This window comes from Pan troglodytes, chromosome 23 (assembly GCF_028858775.2).
Source record: "Pan troglodytes isolate AG18354 chromosome 23, NHGRI_mPanTro3-v2.0_pri, whole genome shotgun sequence".
Lineage (NCBI taxonomy): Eukaryota > Metazoa > Chordata > Mammalia > Primates > Hominidae > Pan > Pan troglodytes.
The window spans coordinates 52,113,729-52,133,657 of NC_086016.1; the positions used below are offsets into that span (position 1 = coordinate 52,113,729).

At 59.0% G+C, this 19,929-nt stretch overlaps 1 protein-coding gene across 6 annotated transcripts; it reads right to left on the bottom strand.

Annotated features, from left to right (window-relative positions):
- Window positions 1-331: 331 nt before the first annotated feature.
- IL17REL (interleukin 17 receptor E like) lies at window positions 332-19,663 on the bottom strand. 6 transcript variants are annotated; one of them, XM_054675945.2, is made up of 15 exons: window positions 19,443-19,663; window positions 14,958-14,985; window positions 7,334-7,483; window positions 7,004-7,113; window positions 6,728-6,842; window positions 6,446-6,490; window positions 6,078-6,217; window positions 5,703-5,774; window positions 5,563-5,617; window positions 4,231-4,403; window positions 4,119-4,163; window positions 3,803-3,860; window positions 3,438-3,601; window positions 3,111-3,191; window positions 332-2,977 (listed from the first exon to the last, which is right to left on the bottom strand). In XM_054675945.2, exons 1-15 carry the CDS (start codon window positions 19,542-19,544, stop codon window positions 2,792-2,794), a joined length of 1,524 nt encoding a protein of 507 aa, XP_054531920.1. In that variant the 5' UTR covers window positions 19,545-19,663; the 3' UTR covers window positions 332-2,791. The 6 variants fall into 6 exon arrangements, with proteins under 6 accessions (XP_054531920.1, XP_016794941.1, XP_016794942.1 ...); XM_016939452.4 differs by lacking the exons at window positions 14,958-14,985; window positions 19,443-19,663 and having other exon boundaries at window positions 639-2,977; window positions 7,334-8,142; XM_016939453.4 differs by having other exon boundaries at window positions 1,478-2,977; window positions 6,728-7,483; window positions 19,443-19,639.
- Window positions 19,664-19,929: the final 266 nt, after the last annotated feature.

A 19,929-nucleotide genomic window follows, 5' to 3' on the forward strand; every position in this document is an offset into this window, starting at 1 on the left:
GGCGGGGGCTGCCCTCCTGAGCCGGGACACTTGTTTTCTGGCTGTGGGGGGACGGGGTCTCCAGAGGAGACATGGAGAGAGCAGAGTGGCAGCTTGTGCTGTGCCCCCCACCCCCACTGTGCCCCTGACCTCCCCCAGGCTAGGGAGGGGCACCTGGGTGAGTGGCAGCCTGTATCCCCCCATTCCCCTGATCTCCAGGTTAGGGAGGGGCACCTGGGCGAGTGGCAGCCTGCATCCCCCCATGCCCCTGATCTCCAGGTTAGGGAGGGACACCCTCTCCATGCCCCCCACTGGCCTCCCTGCCCCTGGTGCCCAAACCCAGCTTCTAAAGCCCCTCACCTGGCCTGACCTCCGCATCCCACTGCTCCACCACTGCTCCTTTATGGGGACACTTGGATGGGGATGTCTGGTCACACCATGTGACACTGACCTTAGCTGACCCCAAATCCACTCCCAGAGACCCTGCCCCTCACTTGAGTCCCAAGGTGCTCCCTGCCCCCCACATGCCCATGGGGGTACGGCCTCCCACGCCTTTGGGGTGCTCTTGGGTCCAGCCTGGGGGGGATGGCTCCACGACACCCGCGCTCCAGACTTGTCCCTGATGCCGTCACCATCCAGCCAGGCCCAAGCTCCATTTTAACAGCTACTCCTGGACCAGTGTTTACTGAGTGGCGGGGACTTACTCGCTCTGCAGCCCCCTCTCCAGTCTGTGGGGCATAGCAGCCTCCGTTGCAGAAGGGAAAAGAAGGCCCAGCGGCCCACAGCCAGCTAGAAGAGGGCAGCCTGGGCCCACACTGCGGTGGGGGTGCATCTGCAGATGGGGTGTGACCACCGCCGGGACAGGCCGGGCACGTGGTCCTGCACAGCACTCAGGTGAGACGATGTCCAGGCTCCAGAGGGTGGCTCAGCGGGGAAGCCGGGGAGCCTACGTGACCCGCACGAGAGGTCTTCAAGGGCCGACCCCATGGCCCACTGCACAGGCCACTGCTGGGCACCCCTGGCTGGGACCTGGATGTGCCACTTGGAATGTCTGAGAACCGCACATCCCAGCAGGTGGCCCCCAGGCAGGTGGCCTCTGAGACCACAGGAAGTGACTGACCGTTGCTGGGTGAGTGGGGCTGGGATCTGGGGAAGCTGAGACCCTCTGGAGGGGTCCGAGTGGGGCGGGTGCCCCAGTGAAGCTCAGCACCCAAGGATGCACAGACAGGAGAGGTGGACTCCAGCCAGTGTGGGGTGCCCTGGGCAGAAACTGGGGTGATCCTTGACCACCTCGGGCCTGGTCAGCTACAGGAAGGGTGGGGTTGCACCCTGCACCCCAGAGCACTGGGGAAGCTCCAGGCAGCTGCCAGGGCCTTGTCGTCAGGGCCAGGGACAGTGGCCATGACCATGAATTGTCTGAGAGGGAGGCTGGGGTCCAGCACCTGGGCCATCCGGGGAAGGGGTAGCCCACCCAGGTCCTGCTGTTCCCAGGGGACTCAGGACAGGGCTGAAGGTCTTTTATGTGACCCAGAGCCCCTGAGGGCCCCATGGAGCTGTAGCCCCAGGACAGCCAGCAGGTGCCTGGGCCCCACAGTCAGGTGAGAACACCCCGCACTCTCAGAGGGGGGCCTGGCTCAGCTCTCCGAGGCTGTGCCTTGGCCTCCTGCCCCCCAGCAATGTGTCCCTGGCACCTACTTGTTCGTGAGGAGATTCCTGGCCTCAGGCTGCCATCCCATGTGGGTGGGTGCAGCTGGAAAGAGACGTAGGGGTGGTACTGGCTGGGACACCCCCTCCCAGCCCTGCCCCCACTGTGTGAGGCTGAGACGTGAGGGAAGGGGAGGGGGCTGCCCAGTCCTGGGGTGCCGGTGGCTGTGGACAGCAGCCTCCCATCTGCAGGGAGGCTCAGCAGACAAGTGAAGGAGGAGCCCACCCTGGCCCCAAGAGCAGTGTGTGTGACCCCCAGATCCCCCCACCTGAGCCAGGCCCAGTCCTCCTGCTGCCTCCAGGCCTGTCCCTGGGGCCGTGGACTTGCCCAGCATAGCATGGGCACTCCACAGTGGCAGGTGCCAGCCCCAGGGACACCTGACCAGCAGGTGGCCATTGCCCCTTTAGTCTGTGATCTGCTGGAGGTGATCTTTGCTAGGGAGGGGGACCTAGGCTTGGCCAAAAAGTCTTGCAGGGAGAAGGGGGAGCTGAAGGTCTGCGGGTCCTGCCACGGCCCTGGGCATGTCCTGTGGGCAGCAGGCTGCCCTGAAATGGCTGTGGCTCGGCTGAGCTGAGGAGACATTCCAGAGACCCCTGCCTGGCCCACTGGTGCTCCCTGGAAAGGGTCTCCAGAGGCTCTGGGTGCCAGGCTGTCCTATCCACCCCCTCCTACCCCTCCCACCTCTGTGGCTGTTGCGGTTCACCCCACCCGAAGCTAGGCAAGCTCTTGAGCTCACAGGGAGGGGTGCAGGTAGGAGTGCCAGCTCTGACCCTTCCTGGATTCCAAGGCAGAGCCACGCTCCTGACCACACCCAGGCCACACGTGCTTAGTTCTGTCCACGGGGCAGAGTCCTGTCCTGATGTACCCTGGGTCCTGGGAGCCTGGGCCTCGGTGGCTGGTGGGCAAAGGGACCTCCCAAGTCACTGGTGGTTGGAACCAGAGCTCTGATCAGGGAAGGTGGACCCCCAGGGAGGAGGAGGCAAGGCCAGTGACAGTGAGACCAGGGTGGGCCTGCGGGAGGCCCAACGGTGTGTGGTGGAGGGAAATGCAAGGCTGGAGGGCAGTGCTGGGCACAGGCCTGGGTTTGGCGCAGAAGCCTGACCTGACTCAGGGCCGGATGGTCTCCCCGTTTCCCCCACCCAGTCTTCTGTTCAGTGCACGCCATGCCCAGCCTGCCGTGGGAGGCCTGGGTCTAGTCCTCGGCCTCCTGCGGCCCCTGAGAGCTGGGCACCCACTGGAGCGGAGGTTGCAGAGCTGCTGGGGGACGGAGAAGTGCACATCGGTCCTCCAGCCCTGCAGGCATAAGGCAGCTCTGTCAACACGGCCTCCTGCTTCCCCCGGGGATGGGGGATGGGAAGGGGGGGTGTGAACTGAGGTCCTGCAGTGGAGGAGATGGGTAGGGGCTGGGCACAGCAGCGACACCCACCTGGATGCAGATGCCTGGGGCACAGGCCTCCTCCCTGGGAAGGTCTAGGAAGGCAAAGGCAGGGGCGGCTGCCGGGTCACCCTGGGTGGGGGAGGGCAGGTCACAGGCAATGGGAGGAAGGGTGGATCAGGCTAAACACTGTCCTTCTCCCACATCCTCTCAGCACCCACAAAGCAGGGCTGGCCCCCCATCCCTCCCTGCCAGGTAGACTAGACCCTGGGTGGGCTCAGGGCCCGGGTGGGGCAGAGACCACCATAGGGAAGTGATGGGGTCCTGCCGCCACCCCCCCACACCTCCCCAGGATGGAGCCCCACTCTCTCGGCTCACTGAGGCTGAAGGGAGCGGGCTGGCCTGGAGTGTGCGTTGGCAGGCAGGGAGCTGTGACTTCCTCCTGTGACACAGGTGCACCTGGAAGTGGGCAGGGCTGGACGAGAAGAAGGTGACCCGGAGGTGGCCCTTTGTGGGCGAAGGCTGGATGGTCATTTTCCAGGCTGTGGGGAGTGAAGGGTGAGACCCCCATCCGGCCCAGCACCCCACCGCCTCCCTTCCTTCCTCAGTGGGCCTGGCGCCTGCCCACTGTACCTCCCCCACACTGGCTTGGCACCATTATTCCACCTCCCTGACCAGCACAGAGTGACATAAAGGATGTTCTGTGCTGCATCCACATTGCGTAGGTCTCATGGAGAACTTACTTGGGAAGCGACGCTGTTCGAAAGGGCACCGCACCCAGGACCCCCAACTGGTAGAGAACTGCAAAGTGGGGTGAGGGGTGCAGGAAGGTGGAGTGTGTGTGGGACAGGGACAGGCTGGGTCAGCTTCAGGGTGCTCTGGGCCCAGTTCCCCTCCTTAGGCCCTTAGCTCACCCACTGTCAGACCAGGAGGGGGCTCTGAGGGACGCCTGGGAGGCTGGGCTCCAGGGCTGGGCAAGGGCCCCTGCCCCACTCCCTGCCCTGATGCCCCCTGGCCCCTCCCCAAATAGGGCACTGGCAGGCTGTGGCAGCCCCTCACCTTCAGGCAGAGCTGGGGCTGGGTGTCCACCAGCGGGTACTGCACCTGAGGAGGGCTCGGGTCAGGCTGTGGCATCCATGCCCACCCCCATCCCTGCTGAGCAGGCACTCACTCTGCGATGCACCAGCTGGCTGGATTGCTGCAGCTTACGGCAGCCGGCCCCGGGCCCTGGGCGCCAGCACAGGCTCACATGGCCACTCACAGGGCAGGCGGGCTCCCAGCTCAGTGTCTGGCTCTCCGGGTGGTAGTAGACGGTGTCCCACAGCACCTCCAGTGCCTCAGTGTCTGCAGGAACCCTCCCCGAAACACAGGTCAGTTGGGCCCTACCCTGGCTGCCAGGCCCATGGGGTCTAGCACCCACTCAAGTGACCACTGGGCCAGGGTCCAGCGCAGTCCTCCTATGGGTCTCTGAGCCTTGGCCCAAGTCTGTGCACGTGTGTGCATGGGTGCATGTGCATGTGTGTAGATATGCATGTGCATGGGTGTGTGGATATGCATGTGCATGGGTGTGTGTGGATATGCATGTGCATGGGTGTGTGCGGATATGCATGTGCATGGGTGTGTGCGCCTATGTATGTGTGTGCCTGTGCATGGGTGTGTGTCATGGGCATGGGTGTGCGTGAGTGTGCCTGCCTGTGCATGGGTGTGTGTGCATGTGTACGTGTTTGCATGTGTATGGGTGTGTATGTGCATGGGTGCGTGTCCATGGGTGTGTATGTGCATGGGTGCGTGTCCATGGGTGTGTATGTGCATGGGTGCGTGTCCATGGGTGTGTATGTGCATGGGTGCGTGTCCATGGGTGTGTATGTGCATGGGTGCGTGTCCATGGGTGTGTATGTGCATGGGTGCGTGTCCATGGGTGTGTATGTGCATGGGTGCGTGTCCATGGGTGTGGGTGTGCGTATGCATGGGTGTGCCTGCCTGCGCATGGGTATGCGTGTGCATGTGTATGTGTGTGCATGTGTATGGGCGTGTATGTTCATGGGTGTCTGTGCATATGTGTATGGGCGTGTATGTTCGTGGGTGTCTGTGCATGTGTGTGTGTGCATGTGTATGGGCGTGTATGTTCGTGGGTGTCTGTGCATGTGTGTGTGTGCATGTGTATGGGCGTTTATGTTCGTGGGTGTCTGTGCATGTGTGTGTGTGCAGCATCGCTGAGCAGAACCGAGAGCAGGACATCTCTCTTGTGCCCCTCAGACATTCCCTCTTGACAGCCTTGGTTTTCCCAGGTGAGCTGGTCCACGTGCGCACACATATACATTGCACACACACACACACACTTATGCACATCCACATCTGTGCGCAGGTTCCCTTGGTGACAAGCCCTTCCGAGCAGGCTCAGGGATTTAGGCTGGGCCTGCCCCTTATCTCATCCCCCCACGTCAGTCCTCATGGTGGAGTCAGACTGTCCTTCCGCCCGTTGGCATCGCAGGACACAACTTGCCGTTTTCAAAGGGGCAGATCTGGATCCGTACCGCGTCAGGGGTCGCAGACCAGCCCTGTGGGAGGGGCTGGGGTCAGCGCAGCCCACCCATCCCTGTGCTCCCCTCACCCGCCCCAAGTCCAGGCCACACCTCCACCGACCTCCAGGCACAGGCACGGCAGCTCCTGGCTGTAGGGCAGGGAGACGGCCTGGGAGACGCCGTTGGCGGTCACCTGCAACCCAGAAAGGACGGCTGAGGGGCCGCGCGGGAGGGCAGGGGTGGTCTGGGGTGGGCGGGGCCTAAGGCTGACCGGGGGCGGGGCACAGAGGTGGGTGGGGCCTAGGCCTGGCCGGGGACGGGGCGCGGAGGTGGGCGGGGCCTAGGCCTGGCCGGGGGCGGGGCGTGGAGGTGGGCGGGGCCTAAGGCTGGCCGGGGGCGGGGCGCGGAGGTGGGCGGGGCCTAGGCCTGGCCGGGGGCGGGGCGCGGAGGTGGGCGGGGCCTAAGGCTGACCGGAGCCCGGGGCGCGGGCGCTCACTCGCACAGGGGCGCCGGCGTCCTCACAGGTGAACCGCTTGAGGCAGAGCCGCACGTAGTAGTCGGGGCTCCCGGAGGCCCTGGGCACCTGCACCAGAATCGCCTTGCGCCTCCGGTCCACAAGGTAGCTGAGCTTTCCCGCTGCAGGAGGCGGCAAGTCGGGGCCGCGCTGGGACCAGCGGTCACCGACGCGGGGCTCTGTCTGTCCCGAGAGCCCCGACGTGGTGGCTTCTGCTGGGTTCAGACGTTTGGGAGTCGCCCGCCCGAGGGCCCCTCAGGATTTCCCAAATGGGGCAGAAGACCCCGGGGAGAGGAAGCCTGTCGCAGCGTCTGAGGGTCTTCGCAGGGGCGTCGAAGGAGGGAACTCACCGAGGCAGTCGGGCACGCTCCTCCCCACGTCCTCCTCTCCGCAGTCTGCAAACCGCAGAGGCAATGGCGGGGTGCGGGCTGCCCTGCCCTCAGGGGCCATCCTCCTCCACCCGCCCCCCACCCACGCGCTGTGCCTCTGTCATGCGACCTCGAATTAAGCCAGAGGTCTTGCGGGGATCTGTCCAGTGTGAGGGCCAGGCCCCTGCCGCGGGCAAGTCTCACCCCAAGCCAGGCCCTGGAGGCTGAACGGCAGCTGTGCTCAGGGGGCCCTGGGGACCCTACCTTCCACGAGGTGCCTCTGGTCCAGCTGGACCCCGCAGAAATGAGGGATGGTCCTCAGGGTGACATAGAGGTGCTGGGCCACGCTCACCGCAAAGCAGCCAAAGTGCACTTGGAGCTGAGCAGGTGCAGGTGTGAGCTGCGCGGACTCAGAGGCACTGCCCACCCCACCCGGCCAGCTCCACTTGCATGGCTGGAGCTTAGAGCCAGGGATGGCGCCCAGGAGGAGTGGCGCCCAGTCTTCGGGACTTGGGTGGCAGAGCCCTGCCTTGGCCTCACCTGCTGCCCCCCCTGCTGCCGGTGGGAGGCCCTGGCCACCCACACGCTCTGACACTGCGTCTCCTGGGTGTCCAGGCTCATGGCACAGGCCTCCAGGCCCCGCAGGCGCTCTGGGTGGAGGAAGGACCCGGCAGGGTGCATCAGAGCAGGGCCGCCCCTGGCTCCGGACGGGGCCGTGGGACCCTGTTCCTCTGCCTTCTCTCTGTGAAGTGCGGTTAGCAGCGTCCCCCTCCCTCACCAGGCCGCCCAGGGTTTGATGGGAATAAAAGGCACCTGGGCCCACTGCTGGACCTGCGGGTGTTAACTCCCACCCTCGAGGCCACCTCTCACCATGCAGGGTGATGGAGGCGCGTACACGCAGGAGCATTGCACAGCCGTCAGAGGGGACACACTGCATGGCAGTGGAGGACGTCAGGGCCTCCAGGACTGACCTGGACATGGACACGGGGCGTGGCCGGCAGAAGCTGTTAAAAATGTTCCCTGGGGAGGGAGAAGGAGTGTGAGGCCTCGAGTTCCCTGGGGAGGGAGAAGGAGCGTGAGGCCTCAAGTTCCCTGGTGCTCGGAAAGGCTTTGTGGGTGGTTCTGGGAAGGGGGAGAGAGCCCTGGGGCTGCACAGTCTTTGCCAGGGGGTCTTTACTATCTTGCCCCAGGCCAACTGGGGAGCAAGTCCCCTGGCATGTGGTGAGCCCCCCCCAAGACACACTCCGCAATGTCTGTGGGACCCCAGGAGTGGGCCCGGGTCAGGGGGGCAGGCTGCACACCAGTCTGCATCAGAGCAGCGGAAGCTGCTGCCCCACCTGGCCAGCAAGGGGGCAGGAAGCCCACCACGACTTGCTGGCAAGCTCTGTCGACTCTGCTCAAAGATGAACAGCAGAAAAGGCCAACACGGGCTTGCTCGGACACCTGGGAGGCGACCCCAAGGTTGCTGCAGCCCAGGCCTCTGTCCACAGGGAAGTGGCCGCATCCTCACAGGGAGGACTTGCCCCCAGGGCCTTTTGCTCTGAGACCAAACGCCATTCTGGGCAGCCTCACCAGACGTGGGCAGTGTGGAGCTGGGTATCATTTTGGGCACTGGGGGCTGAGCAATTTTGCTGCCTTTGCTCAGCCAGGTTTGCAGGTGGGACTCAGAGCAGAACTTCACGTGAGCCACAGAGCCTGGTAACCCAGCCGTTCCACAGGAGGACTGCCACCCTCTTTATAGAAGGCATGGCCACCGAGGCATGGGACCCACATGCTGTTGGTGAGACAGTGCAGCTGCTGCTCAGCGGAGCCCACACTGAACACAGCGCCCTGCTGAGGCAGGAGGGTAAGGAATGAGGGGAACTGGGGGCGAAGGGAGAAGCAAAAGAACAGCAGGTGCAGCCGGTTCCAGGCAAGATTAGGCAGCACAGGCCACAGCCTCCCTCCTGTGATAATGAGACTTCACTTCAGCCTCTGATTGGTTGCAGGCCGATCCTCCACAGGGTGTAACCCACTAGAAACCTCCAAAGGGCAGCTAGGAGTGTTACCAAATTCTTTTAGCTTTATGAAAACCCTGCGGAGCACTGCATTCGGGGCCTTGGCTGCTTGCTTCGGCCTGCTCCCGCTCTGTGGCGTGCTCCTTCGCTTCAGTAAATCTGTGCCCTCCTTACTCCATTATTTTTTGTTGCTTTACTTGTGTGTTTTGTTCAACACGGCAAGAACCTAGACAACTGACGGTTGAGACCTTCCACCCAGTAACTCTGTGCCTCAAAGGGGCACTGGGAATGAAGTCCGAATATGCTATGGGTAAGAAATCCAACTCTTTCTTTTCTTTTCTTTTCTTTTTTTGAGACAGTCCCGCTCTGACGCCCAGGCTGGAGCATAGTGGAGTGATCTCAGGTCACTGCAACCTCCGCCTCCCAGGTTCAAGCAATTCTCCTGCCTCAGCCTCACGAGTAGTCGGGATTACAGGCACGCACCACCACGCCCGGCTAATTTTTGTATTTTTAATAGAGACAAGGTTTCACCATCCTGGCCAGGCTGGTCTCAAACTCCTGATCTCAGGTGATCCGCCCACCTCGGCCTCCCAAAGTGCTGGGATAACAGGTGTGAGCCACCACGCCCAGCCAGAAATCCAACTCTTATAAATTCCCACTGTAGTCTGGATGGACTCACAGGGATCTGATTTATCCTCCTGCCTGAGACAGCTGGGAAACCAAGGCAAAATCCATGAGCAATGGTTTCAAGACAAGTGGGCGTGAGGAAGTGAGGGACGGTGAGTCCTGGGAGACAGGAAACGGCCACAGTGAGCTCTGGGAATGCGCCACTGTCTGGGGAGTGTTGTCAGGCAGTGGTGGGGGTGGATCCCAAGTGGAGATTGGCACACTCCCTGAGAGGAGGAACTGGGATGGAGGGTCTGGGCAGCCGGACTGAGTATGAGAGGGGAGAGGATAACGCAGAGAGAGCTCTGGGGAATATCCACTTTGCTAATACTCAGTGGAGTATTCATGAACACAGGCATGTGAGGGAACGACCAGAGGCGGAGAAAGAACCACCCAAGAGAATTTGAGGGAGTGGGCCGGGCGGGGCTCACGCCTGTAATCCCAGCACTTTGGGAGGCCGAGGCGGGCGGATCACCTGAGATCAGGAGTTTGAGACCAGCCTGGCCAACATGGTAAAACCTGTCTCTACTAAAAATACAAAAATTAGCCAGATGTGGTGGCTCACGCCTGTAATCCCAGCTACTCAGGAAGCTGAGGCAGGAGAATCGCTTGAACCCAGGAGGCAGAGGTTGCAGTGAGCCAAGATCATGCCACTGCACTCCAGCCTGGAGACAGAGTGAGACTCCATCTCAAAAAAAAAAAAAAAAAAAAAAAAAAAAAGGCTGGGCATGGTGGCTCACACCTGTATTCCCAGCACTTTGAGAGGCCACTGCACCCAACTGACAAAATTTTAAAAACCACTTATGATCATCTCAATAGTCACAGAAAAATTTTTTGACGAAGTTCACCATCCATTCCCGATTAAAAAAGAAAAAATCTCAGCAAACAGGGAATGAAATTTCCTCAAATTGATAAAGACGATCTGTGAAAAATCTATATGTAACACCACATTTCACAGTGAAAGAACAGATTATTTCCACCCCTCAGATAAAAAACAAGACAAGGATCCCTGCTCTTCTCACTTCAACTCAATACTGCAGGGGGGACCCTACTCCACACAATGAGGCAGGAAAAGAAATAGGCTTCTCGCTTTGAAATGAAGAAGGAAAGTTGTGTACCCTTGTAGATGACATGATTGTCTCTGTAGAAAACACTAGTATCTACAAAAAAGGCACTGAAACTAATAAGTTTAGCAAAGTTGCAGAATACAAGATCAATATACAAAAATCCACTATTTCTTTTTTGTTTGTTTTAGTTTTTGGTTTTTTTGTGTTTTTTTTGAGACGGAGCCTCACTCTGTTGCCCAGGCTGAAGTGCAGTGGTGCGATCTCAGCTCACTGCAACCTCTGCTTCCCGGGTTCAAGCGATTCTCGTGTCTCAGCCTCCTGAGTAGCTAGGACTACAGATGCATACCACCACACCCGACTAATTTTTTAATTTGTGGTGGAGACAGGGTTTCGCCATGTTGGCCAGGCTGGTCTTGAACTCCTGACCGCAAGTGATCCACCTGCCTCAGCCTCCCAAACACTGTATTTCTATATACTAGCAAAGAATAACTAGAAATTGAAAGTTTAAAAATAAAGCTGGATGGTTTGGGGATAAAAAGCCAGGCTGTGCTAGGGAGTGGGGAGGGGAGTGAGGGGAGCTTTGTTCCCAAGGCTGGTGTTTCCTTCCCTTGGAGCATCATCCCCGGGGCTTGGTATGCAGCAATCTTCAGAGAAGTGACTGTGCCTTAGAGCTCGGTGTGTATGTTGTCATCCATATGTGTGAGGCCAACAACTCCCCTTTAATCCTAGCACTTTGGGAGGCTGAGGAGGGCAGATCACCAGAGGTCAGGGGTTCGAGACCAGCCTGGCCAACATGGTGAAACCTTGTCTCTACTAAAAATACAAAAATTTGCCAGGTGTGGTGGTACACACCTGTAGTCCTAGCTACTTGGGAGGCTGAGGTAGGAGAGGAAGGGAGGCAGAGGTTGCAGTGAGAAGAGATCATGCCACTGCACTCCAGCCTGGGTGACAGAGCAAGACTCCATCTCAAAAAAAAAAAAGACAACCTCCTTTATGCAAGAAATGAGAAATCTGCATCTTTTGACCCTTTCTAGAAAAAAGACAAAGACTTATTCCAGACAACCAAGAAAGGAATCAAAACCAGAAAGTAAAAAAAAAAAAAAAAAGGTGAAGCCACGGAGGAGAAGGACTCACGGTGAGCACGGAAAATGAGGACATATACAGTTAGTGAAACGGGCGCAGGAGGAGAAGCTGCTCATTGTGAAATAAAATGTATAAAAATAAGAACAGGATCTTGTCCCAACTAAGCTGACAAAATGAAGAGGAGGCTGTGTAGAAGGAAGGGTGAGTAAAGCAGAAACACACAAGATTAGTGTGGTACAAAACAGAATTCATTGTTACTGTTTGGAAAAAACTGTGAAACTACAATTCATCATAAACACTTAGCAATAAATATGTTTTGCCTTATTCAAAATAAGGCATAAAAATAATATCCACAGAGTCTTATTGAAAGAACGCCTAACAGATGTGCTTGCTTCAGGAAGGAGAAGGGAGCTCAACAGGAACAAGTGGGTTACAGAAAGGAGCAGCGAGGAGCAGGGAATGGGAAAACACGATGGGGAATTGGGAATTCAAGCTGGTGTTGACAGAGGAGGAGGCTGAGGACAACTCTGTGTGTTTAAAAACACCTGGGCCGGGCGCGGTGGCTCACGCCTGTAATCCCAGCACTTCGGGAGGTCGAGGCGGGCGGATCACTTCGGGTCAGGAGTTCGAGACCAGCCTGGCCAACATGGTGAAACCCCGTCTCTACTAAAAATACAATGATTAGCTGGGCATGGTGCTGCTGGGCGCCTATAATTCCAGCTACTCGAGAGGCTAAGGCAGGAGAATCCCTTGAATCCGGGAGGCGGAGGTTGCAGTGAGCCGAGATTGCGCCACTGTACTCCAGCCTGGGCAACAAAGCGAGACCTTGTCCCCCTACCCCCCAGAAAATAAAAAAATAAAATAAAATATACCAAAAATAAAAATAAAAACACCCTGGGACTACACTTCCCTCACATGGGAGACCCGGCCATTTGCACCAACTCAACTGCTGAAAAGTACCAATTAGCCTGGAGAAAAAAACATATGTTTTTTAAAAACCTTCCTAGAAACGTAGGAGAGCTGCGAAAATAATCAGGATGGGGGTGCTGAGGAAAGCAGGGCGTAGGAGGTTGCTTTACAGGGGTGGGGGATGGAGGGAACGTTTCCAACCCGGTGGGAGCTGAGGGCTTTGTGGGGAGGCCCCAGCACGTGGTGAGGAAGAACTTCCCCACGTTGAGCTGGGCCTTGACCTGGGTTAGCCAGAGCTGGACCAACCCTCTCCCCAAAGCCCAGGCACTGTTCCAGAGTCGCGGAGTGGAGGAGCAGGGAGAGAAAGCTCCCCCAAAAGCCCACAACCCAGTACAGATTCACAGCCCAGGCTGGGCCCACCAGGAAGAGCCACGAAACCTCAGTCTGTGAATCTGGTTTAAACGGCCCCGACAGTCAGACACTGCCCCTGGCACCACCCAGGAGCAACAGGAATCCAGCCTCCGGGAGGCCCTGAGTCCTGGGACTTTGAGCCGCTGAAGGTAAACAAGCACACCAGGAAGCAGAGAGCCCAGAGTGACGCTGTGGAGAGGGTGGGCCCAAGTGTCCTCCAGTAACAAGCCACAGGCCAAGCAGGCGAAAAAACAGGCTTGAAAATACAGGCAGCAGGAAAGGCTGTGATGAGGGACCAGGCACACTTGAGAGAAATGGAATTCCTAGAAACAAAACCACCGCGACAGAATTAAAATACAACGGGTGATTTTTAAGAGCAGATTGGGGCCGGGCGCGGTGGCTCACGCCTGTAATCCCAGCACTTTGGGAGGCCGAGGCGGGCGGATCACGAGGTCAAGAGATCGAGACCAGCCTGGCCAACATGGTGAAACTCTGTCTCTACTAAAAATACAAAAAAAATTACCCAGGCATGGTGGCACATGCCTGTAATCCCAGCTACTCAGGAGGCTGAGGCAGGTGAATTGCTTGAGCCCAGGAGGCAGAGGTTGCAGTGAGCCAAGATTGCACCACTGCACTTCAGCGTGGGCGAAAGAGTGAGACTCTGTCTCAAAAAAAAAAAAAAAAAAAAAAGGGAGGGGATGTTAAACTAAAAAACCTATATGACAATTTTCATAGATGCAGAAATTTTTCATAAAATTTAATACCTATTCATGATGAAAGAATGTTTAGCAAACTAGGAAAAGAAAGGCACCTCTTTGTCTAGATCAGGGACATCTAGTGCAAACATCCAATAAACTTAATACTGAACAGTAAACCTTTGGAATCATTACCATTAATATCAGGACTCAAACAGGAATTCCCTCATTCACCATTGCCCTGGAGAGCTGAGCCAATTCCACAAGATCCGCCCCCTCCACCCAATGCGTAGGTTTACGAGCTGTCATTAGCTGCAGAATATGTGATCATCATTAAAAAAGGAGACTCGATAGGAAATCTATTAGAAATACTAAAGAGGTTTATCTTTTATTTGTTTATTTATGTTTTTATGAGGCAGAGTCTCACTCCATTGCCCAGGCTGGAGTGCAATGGTGCAATCTTGGCTCACTACAACCTCTGCCTCCTGGGTTCGAGTGATTCTCTTGCCTCAGCCTCCCAGGTAGCTGGGATTACAGGCAAGTGCCACCACACTCAGTTAATTTTTTTTTGGAGGGGGGGATTCTTAGTACAGACAGGTTTCACCATGTTGGCCAGGCTGGTCTCGAACTCCTGACGTCAGGTGATCCACCTGCCTCGGCCTCCCAAAGTGCTGGGATTACAGGTGTGAGCCACCGCATCAGCCATGCTTTGCATTTGTTGTTTGTTTGTTACTATAGTCCGCTTTGTGAATTTGCATGTCATCCTTGCGCAGGGGCCAAACTGATCTAATCTCCTCCCTTAAGCTTAGAGGTCCTTGAGGTGAAGAAACATTTAAGTAAAGTTTAGCCATCTATTTTTCTGTTAAATTCAAGTAAAAATAAACAAAATAGTTTAAATGACATAAGGTAATTTCATTTCTATAAAATAATTTTTATCTGTTTATCCTGCAAATATCTGTATATTTGGCTACACAAATGTCTAGAACAGGCCAGGCATGGTGGCTCAAGTTCACAATCCCAGCACTTTGGGAGGCCGAGGCAGGAGGATCGCTTGAGCCCAGGAGTTTGTGAACAGCCTGGGTTTGGTTGACCAACCAGAGATAGGAAGACTTCAGGTCTATTCCTATGAAAATCAAAAATAAGAAAAAAAAACCCCAAAATGCCTAGAGCAATGTTTGCCTAGGTAAACACTGTTTATTTCTACATGAAGGCTTTCCAGTGAGCCTTAACTTTCTTCCTTGTGGCGTCTGCATCACTCAGTCCTTTTATAAATAGATACGCTATTTAACAAAGACAAGGTAGTTGTTAAAGGCCCAGTAGGGATCACTTTACACAGGGAAAAAGCTTTGCTAGAGGAGACGGGGTTTTCCACCTGCTGCTTCTGGGCGGCCGGTTTGGAACGCAACGAGGCATTGTGCGTTAAGTGGAGACGTGGGACTCTCTGGCAGGCCCACCTCTGGCCAGGAGCCAGGGTGGCCTTGCCTGGGTGTGGCCAGGGTCCCACACGCATCGGTGAGTGATGGCGGTTTGCCCTGCCCAGAAGGGAACCCCAGCTGCTGGGGACACTGCAGGACAGACCTGCCTCCCATGGTGGACAAAGCGGCCCTGGTGGCCTGGGGTGGGGAGTCCAGGCCCTGAGCATCCCCCGGGGCTGAGATGTACTCACGGTTCCTGTGGCTCCTGCAGGCAAAGCCCTGGGGACAGAACAGTGAGAGGGGTGAGCGGCTGAGGGCACCCCCTCCCCAGCCCATCCTGCTCCTGCCCTGTCCCTCACTCCCGGGGGTCCTGGGCTGCCCTGAATCCTGGCTTCTCCTCAGTGTCAGGGGCCTGGCCCAAGGCTGGCATGCGGCGGTCACTTAGTAAACAGTGTGGTCTGAATCGCTCTGGACCCTCAGGCCCCAGCTCCCCGACCCACTTGTGCATTTAAGTGGACACTAGCAGAGCACCCACTACACGCCAGGCTCGCTTAGGAGAGCACCCACTACGCGCCAGGCTCGCTTAGGTGAGCACCCACTACGCGCCCGGCTCGCTTAGGAGAGCACCCACTACGCGCCCGGCTCGCTTAGGAGAGCACCCACTACGCGCCCGGCTCGCTTACGAGAGCACCCACTACGCGCCCGGCTCGCTTACGAGAGCACCCACTACGCGCCCGGCTCGCTTAGGAGAGCACCCACTACGCGCCCGGCTCGCTTAGGAGAGCACCCACTACGCGCCAGGCTCGCTTAGGAGAGCACCCACTACGCGCCAGGCTCGCTTAGGAGAGCACCCACTACGCGCCAGGCTCGCTTAGGAGAGCACCCACTACGCGCCAGGCTGGCTTACGAGAGCACCCACTACGCGCCACGCTTGCTTAGGTGAGCACCCACTACGCGCCAGGCTTGCTTACGAGAGCACCCACTACGCGCCAGGCTTGCTTAGGTGAGCACCCACTACGCGCCAGGCTTGCTTAGGAGAGCACCCACTACGCGCCAGGCTTGCTTAGGAGAGCACCCACTACGCGCCAGGCTTGCTTACGAGAGCACCCACTACGCGCCAGGCTTGCTTAGGTGCTGGGATTCATGAACAGAGGAAAACTGAACCATCCCCGCCTCTCCAGGAGCTCACATTCCGAGAAGGGGGAGACAGAACGATCCGAAACCTGGGAAATCAGCAACTTATATTCTGTGTAACTAAAATAAAGGGGTGGGAAAATAACAGAGGGGTCAGGAGGAGCAAGAGGGGTCCGGATAGTGTGGGGGGTGCAGGTTATAAATCTAAGGGGTGCTTGGGGGGCCTCATAGAGGTCAATTTCATGGGCCTGGAAGCAAGTGAGGCTGAGTTGGTGGTGTGGGGCGGGGGCATGCCGTGCAGTGAACAGGCCCTGGATGGTCCAGGTCCAAGCTGCACTCCTGATTTATGATCATCCCCAGCCCAACCTGACCAAGGGCACCCAAAGAGGGGCATGAGGACTTGTGGCCAGGCTCCCACGGGGCAGAAGGGTCCTGTGGGACAGGCTGCTCGCAGACAGCCTGTGGGTGAGGCAGGAGGCGCCCAGCACCCCAGCACCAACGGCGTGGGAGCTGAGGTCCGAGAGCACAGGGTGGCACTGGCGCCCTCAGAGCAGGGCAGGACCCCCAGAGTCCGGGCCCCCTGGGGGCGGCCACTGAGCCTGGGGCGTTGGACTGTGCAGCCTGTGGTCAACACAGCTGCTCCATTCTTGAAAAGAGCTGACCCTCTACGGACCGGACGCGGAAGCCCAGGCTGTCGGGGTGGGGGTGGGGGTGGGGGGAGCTCAAGATGGAGACCTGGACTTCTGCCCCTAGCCCAGGTGGGAACACGGAAAAATAAAAGTCGGGCCCACTTCTGTTCCTTGAATTGTGGAGCGGGCATTACCGGTGGCTACACCTCCTTCTAAATATTTTTTATTTTGGAATATGTTTAGATTTACAGAGAGTTTACCCAGGATCCCCTCATCTCAACAGTTTCCCGTGCATCTGCAAAGCCTGGGGAGCCACATGGGTGGCGGCAGTCAGTGACACTCAGTCTAGTGTGGAATTGGCGGCAGTTAGTGACCCTCAGTCTAGTGTGGAATCGGCGGCAGTTAGTGACCCTCAGTCTAGTGTGGAATCACGTGCTACTAGTGAACTGTTTTCTGTTCCAGGGTCCAGCCCAGGACCCCACCCTGCAGATGGCCTCTGAGTCTTCGTTCTCACCCCACCGTCTCCACCCATTTGCCGACCACCCCAATAACTCCCCAGAGACTGCCGTGAGTGACCCTCCTCTGCCTGCCATGGCCACGAAACCCGCTGCCCGTGGGCGGAGTATACAGGCTGGACCCAGCGTCCTGATGGAAGCCCCGGCCTCGGCCCCTGGTGGGGAGCAGGGCCTCAAACGAGGGGCTGGCGGAGCTGACCCCAGGCTGCTGAGGGCTCCGCCCAGGCAAAAGGGGCCGGGCTCACCTGGGGCAGCCTCTGGGGAACGTGATCCGAGCAGGCCTCAGGTGGGCAGGCGAGGGCAGCCCAGACCAGCCCGGGCACAGAGGGAGCGGCGGAGGCAGCGCGGGGAGGCCCGGTGAGGCCGCCTGTGTGGAACTGCAGGGGGGCAGTGGCGTGGGTCCCCGGGCCTCCCTCCCACCAGGTGCCCTGAAGCCCCTCTGGGCGCCCACTGTGGTCTGGACTCCCCGCATCCACCTTCAGGAGAGAAAGAATCCCCGCTGGGGGCTCGGAGGCCGGGGTGGGCTGGAGATGCGAAGGGCGTCCGCTCTTTCTCCTGACTTCCTGGACTCTGAAGCCCACCCAGGGCTGGCCCCGTGGCCCGAGTGTCTGGGGCTGCAGGAGAAGCCGCTGTCGGGGGCGCAGAACGTCGCGCGGTTCTGCCCCGCCCCTCCCCTCCCCCACGGCACGGGGAGCGGGACCCGGGCGCGCTGGGGGGAAGGTGGGGGGAGCGGAAGCGGGGAGGGCTGAGCCTGGGCCCTGGGCGCCTCCCCCACACGGGGTTTTCCGTCGTGCTTCTCGGGGCTTCCCAGCGGCCGGCGTCGGGGGGTGTTAGGGAACCCCCAGGGCGGCTGCTCGCGACCCCACCCCGCCCAAGCTCCCCTGCATGCCGCCCAGCCTCCCGCCGTCACCCGCGCGGGTCCCCCCAGGGCGCGGCTGTAGCCCCAGCCTCCGCTCCCTGGTTTCCCCCCGCGGGCAGGGGCTCCCGCGCCCCCTCGCAACCACCGCCCTGTCCAAGGCTGCCCAGGCAGCGCCCCTACACCCACCTCCAGCTTCCCGCTCCTCTTGTCACCCCTTGACCCCTCCTGCTCAACACTCCCCACCCCATCTTCCATGAGACCCTCCCTCAGCCCCGCCAAACCCCTTCTCTCCTCTCCCCTCCAGCACTTCCCCTCCTTCCTGGCCTCTTCCACCCGCCTCAGCCCCTGCCCTTGCCCCTGCCCCTTTCCTTGGAGTACTGAGGGCTCAATCTTGGTCCCCACCCATTCCCCAGGATCACCTGGCCGTCCCAGCGTGGACAGCGCGGTCACACCTCGGACCGGGAGGCTGCCTGCATACCCCGCAGCCGCCTCAGCAAAGCTTTCCAGCTTGCACTTCAAGGCCGCCTCCCCCCAGGTTTCCCAACTCAGGGACCATTTCCTCCCAGAGGCAAAAGTCGATTCTGAGGTCTCATCTCTGGCTTCTCCTTCCCCCTCCTAGCCAGGATCCCCAGGCCTGCCCCCTCCCTGTTTTCCGTCTCCACTACAGGGTGGCATCCGGTGGACACCCCTCCCACCTGAACCCGCCCGTCTCCCCTGCTGCCACCGGTGCCCACGCATCCCAGCCTGCTTTCTTCCTTGTTCCACAAATGCCCTGTGGATCTGAGCCTGCCCATGGCACCCAGCACTCCAGCCCTTGCTGCTCCCCTCCCTGAGCTGAGCCCTCTGCTGGACCCGTCTCAGGCCCTGTGGAGCTGCTGGATGCCCCCGCAAGTGTCCCCTGAGGTGACCAGGCCACCACCCTAAAGACACATCTTGCTCACTGCTGTCCCCATGCCAGGAACGGTGCACCCAGCAGGTCCTCAGTGAGTCCTCCCTTTCCGGGACACCTTCCGTGCCCTTTCCATGCCTGTGTCCCCACTGTGCCCGGCCAGCCTTGGGCACCGGGGCCCCTTCCTGGGATGCTGGGTACACTTCCTGCTGCAGGTGCTGATGAAGCGCCCTCTCCTGTAAGGCTGAGTGAGTGGGCTGTGCAGTGAGAGCCCTCCACCCCAACCCAGCCACCTCCACTGCCAACATCTCATTCTCAGCACGTTCTCCGAGTGTTTCCTTGGCAGGTGTCTACACAAGCCCAGGTGTTGCGGGCTCCCGATGGCTCAGAGCAGCCGCGGGGGGTGAGGTGGGAGCCCCGGATGGGCTTGCGGGCTGCCCTAGATTCTAACACAGCCTCCTTGGAGGTCACAGGTGGGTCCGAGGTGGGCTCACCCTGCCTTGAGCTTCCAGCAAACCCTTCCCAGAGCAGCTCGGCAGGGTCAGGCCAGGTCTCCCATCCTTCTTTCACCAGCACTGCCCTCGGACCCCCCAGGGCCCTGCAACCCCTCACCTGCTGATGTGCTGAGAGCGTCAGGCCAGACCCACCTGAGGAGAAACCAGGGCCTTATCTGCCACAGTGTAGGGGCCTAGGAGGAGGCAGGAGCTTACCTGAGAACAGGAGAGGCCACATTCTGTAATCCGGGGGATGGCCAGGCTCTGGAAAGTGCCCCAGGTCAGGCCCAAGAACGCGAGTGCTTGCCCAGCCAGCATCTGGCTGTGCAGTGAGAGCTCCCACTGGTAAGCGTGGATGTGAGTGGGGCAAGTTTGCAGGATGCCCTGTGGCAGCGGCTCCAGGCTGACCCTGCAGCTCCAGCCCCAAAGACAAACAGAGGAGTGGAGGCTGCTCTTCACAGCGGGAGCGAGTGAGACACTCCCCCTCCCGGCAAAACAGGGCTGGCTTCACAGACAGCAGCCCGGAGACTTTCCACCGCCTGGGGCCAGAAGACTGTGGCCAGACACTTGTGGAGTTTCTAGGTTTCCAAAGGAAGCATCCAGAAACCTTGGGGCCTTTGGGGTCCAAGGACACCCTAATGGGGTTCCCCACAGGGCGGCCACTGGTGCAGAGATGGCTCCAGGCCGGTGGGATAGGCTGCCG

Coding starts and splice junctions, on each gene's coding strand:
- IL17REL (XM_016939450.4), bottom strand. CDS start 8,066: ATGATACCCAGCTCCACACTGCCCACGTCTGGTGAGGCTGCCCAGAAT. Junction 5,775..6,077: donor ACGCCGGCGCCCCTGTGCGA/GTGAGCGCCCGC, acceptor TCTGGGTTGCAG/GTGACCGCCAACGGCGTCTC. Junction 3,602..3,802: donor CGAACAGCGTCGCTTCCCAA/GTAAGTTCTCCA, acceptor CACTCCCCACAG/CCTGGAAAATGACCATCCAG.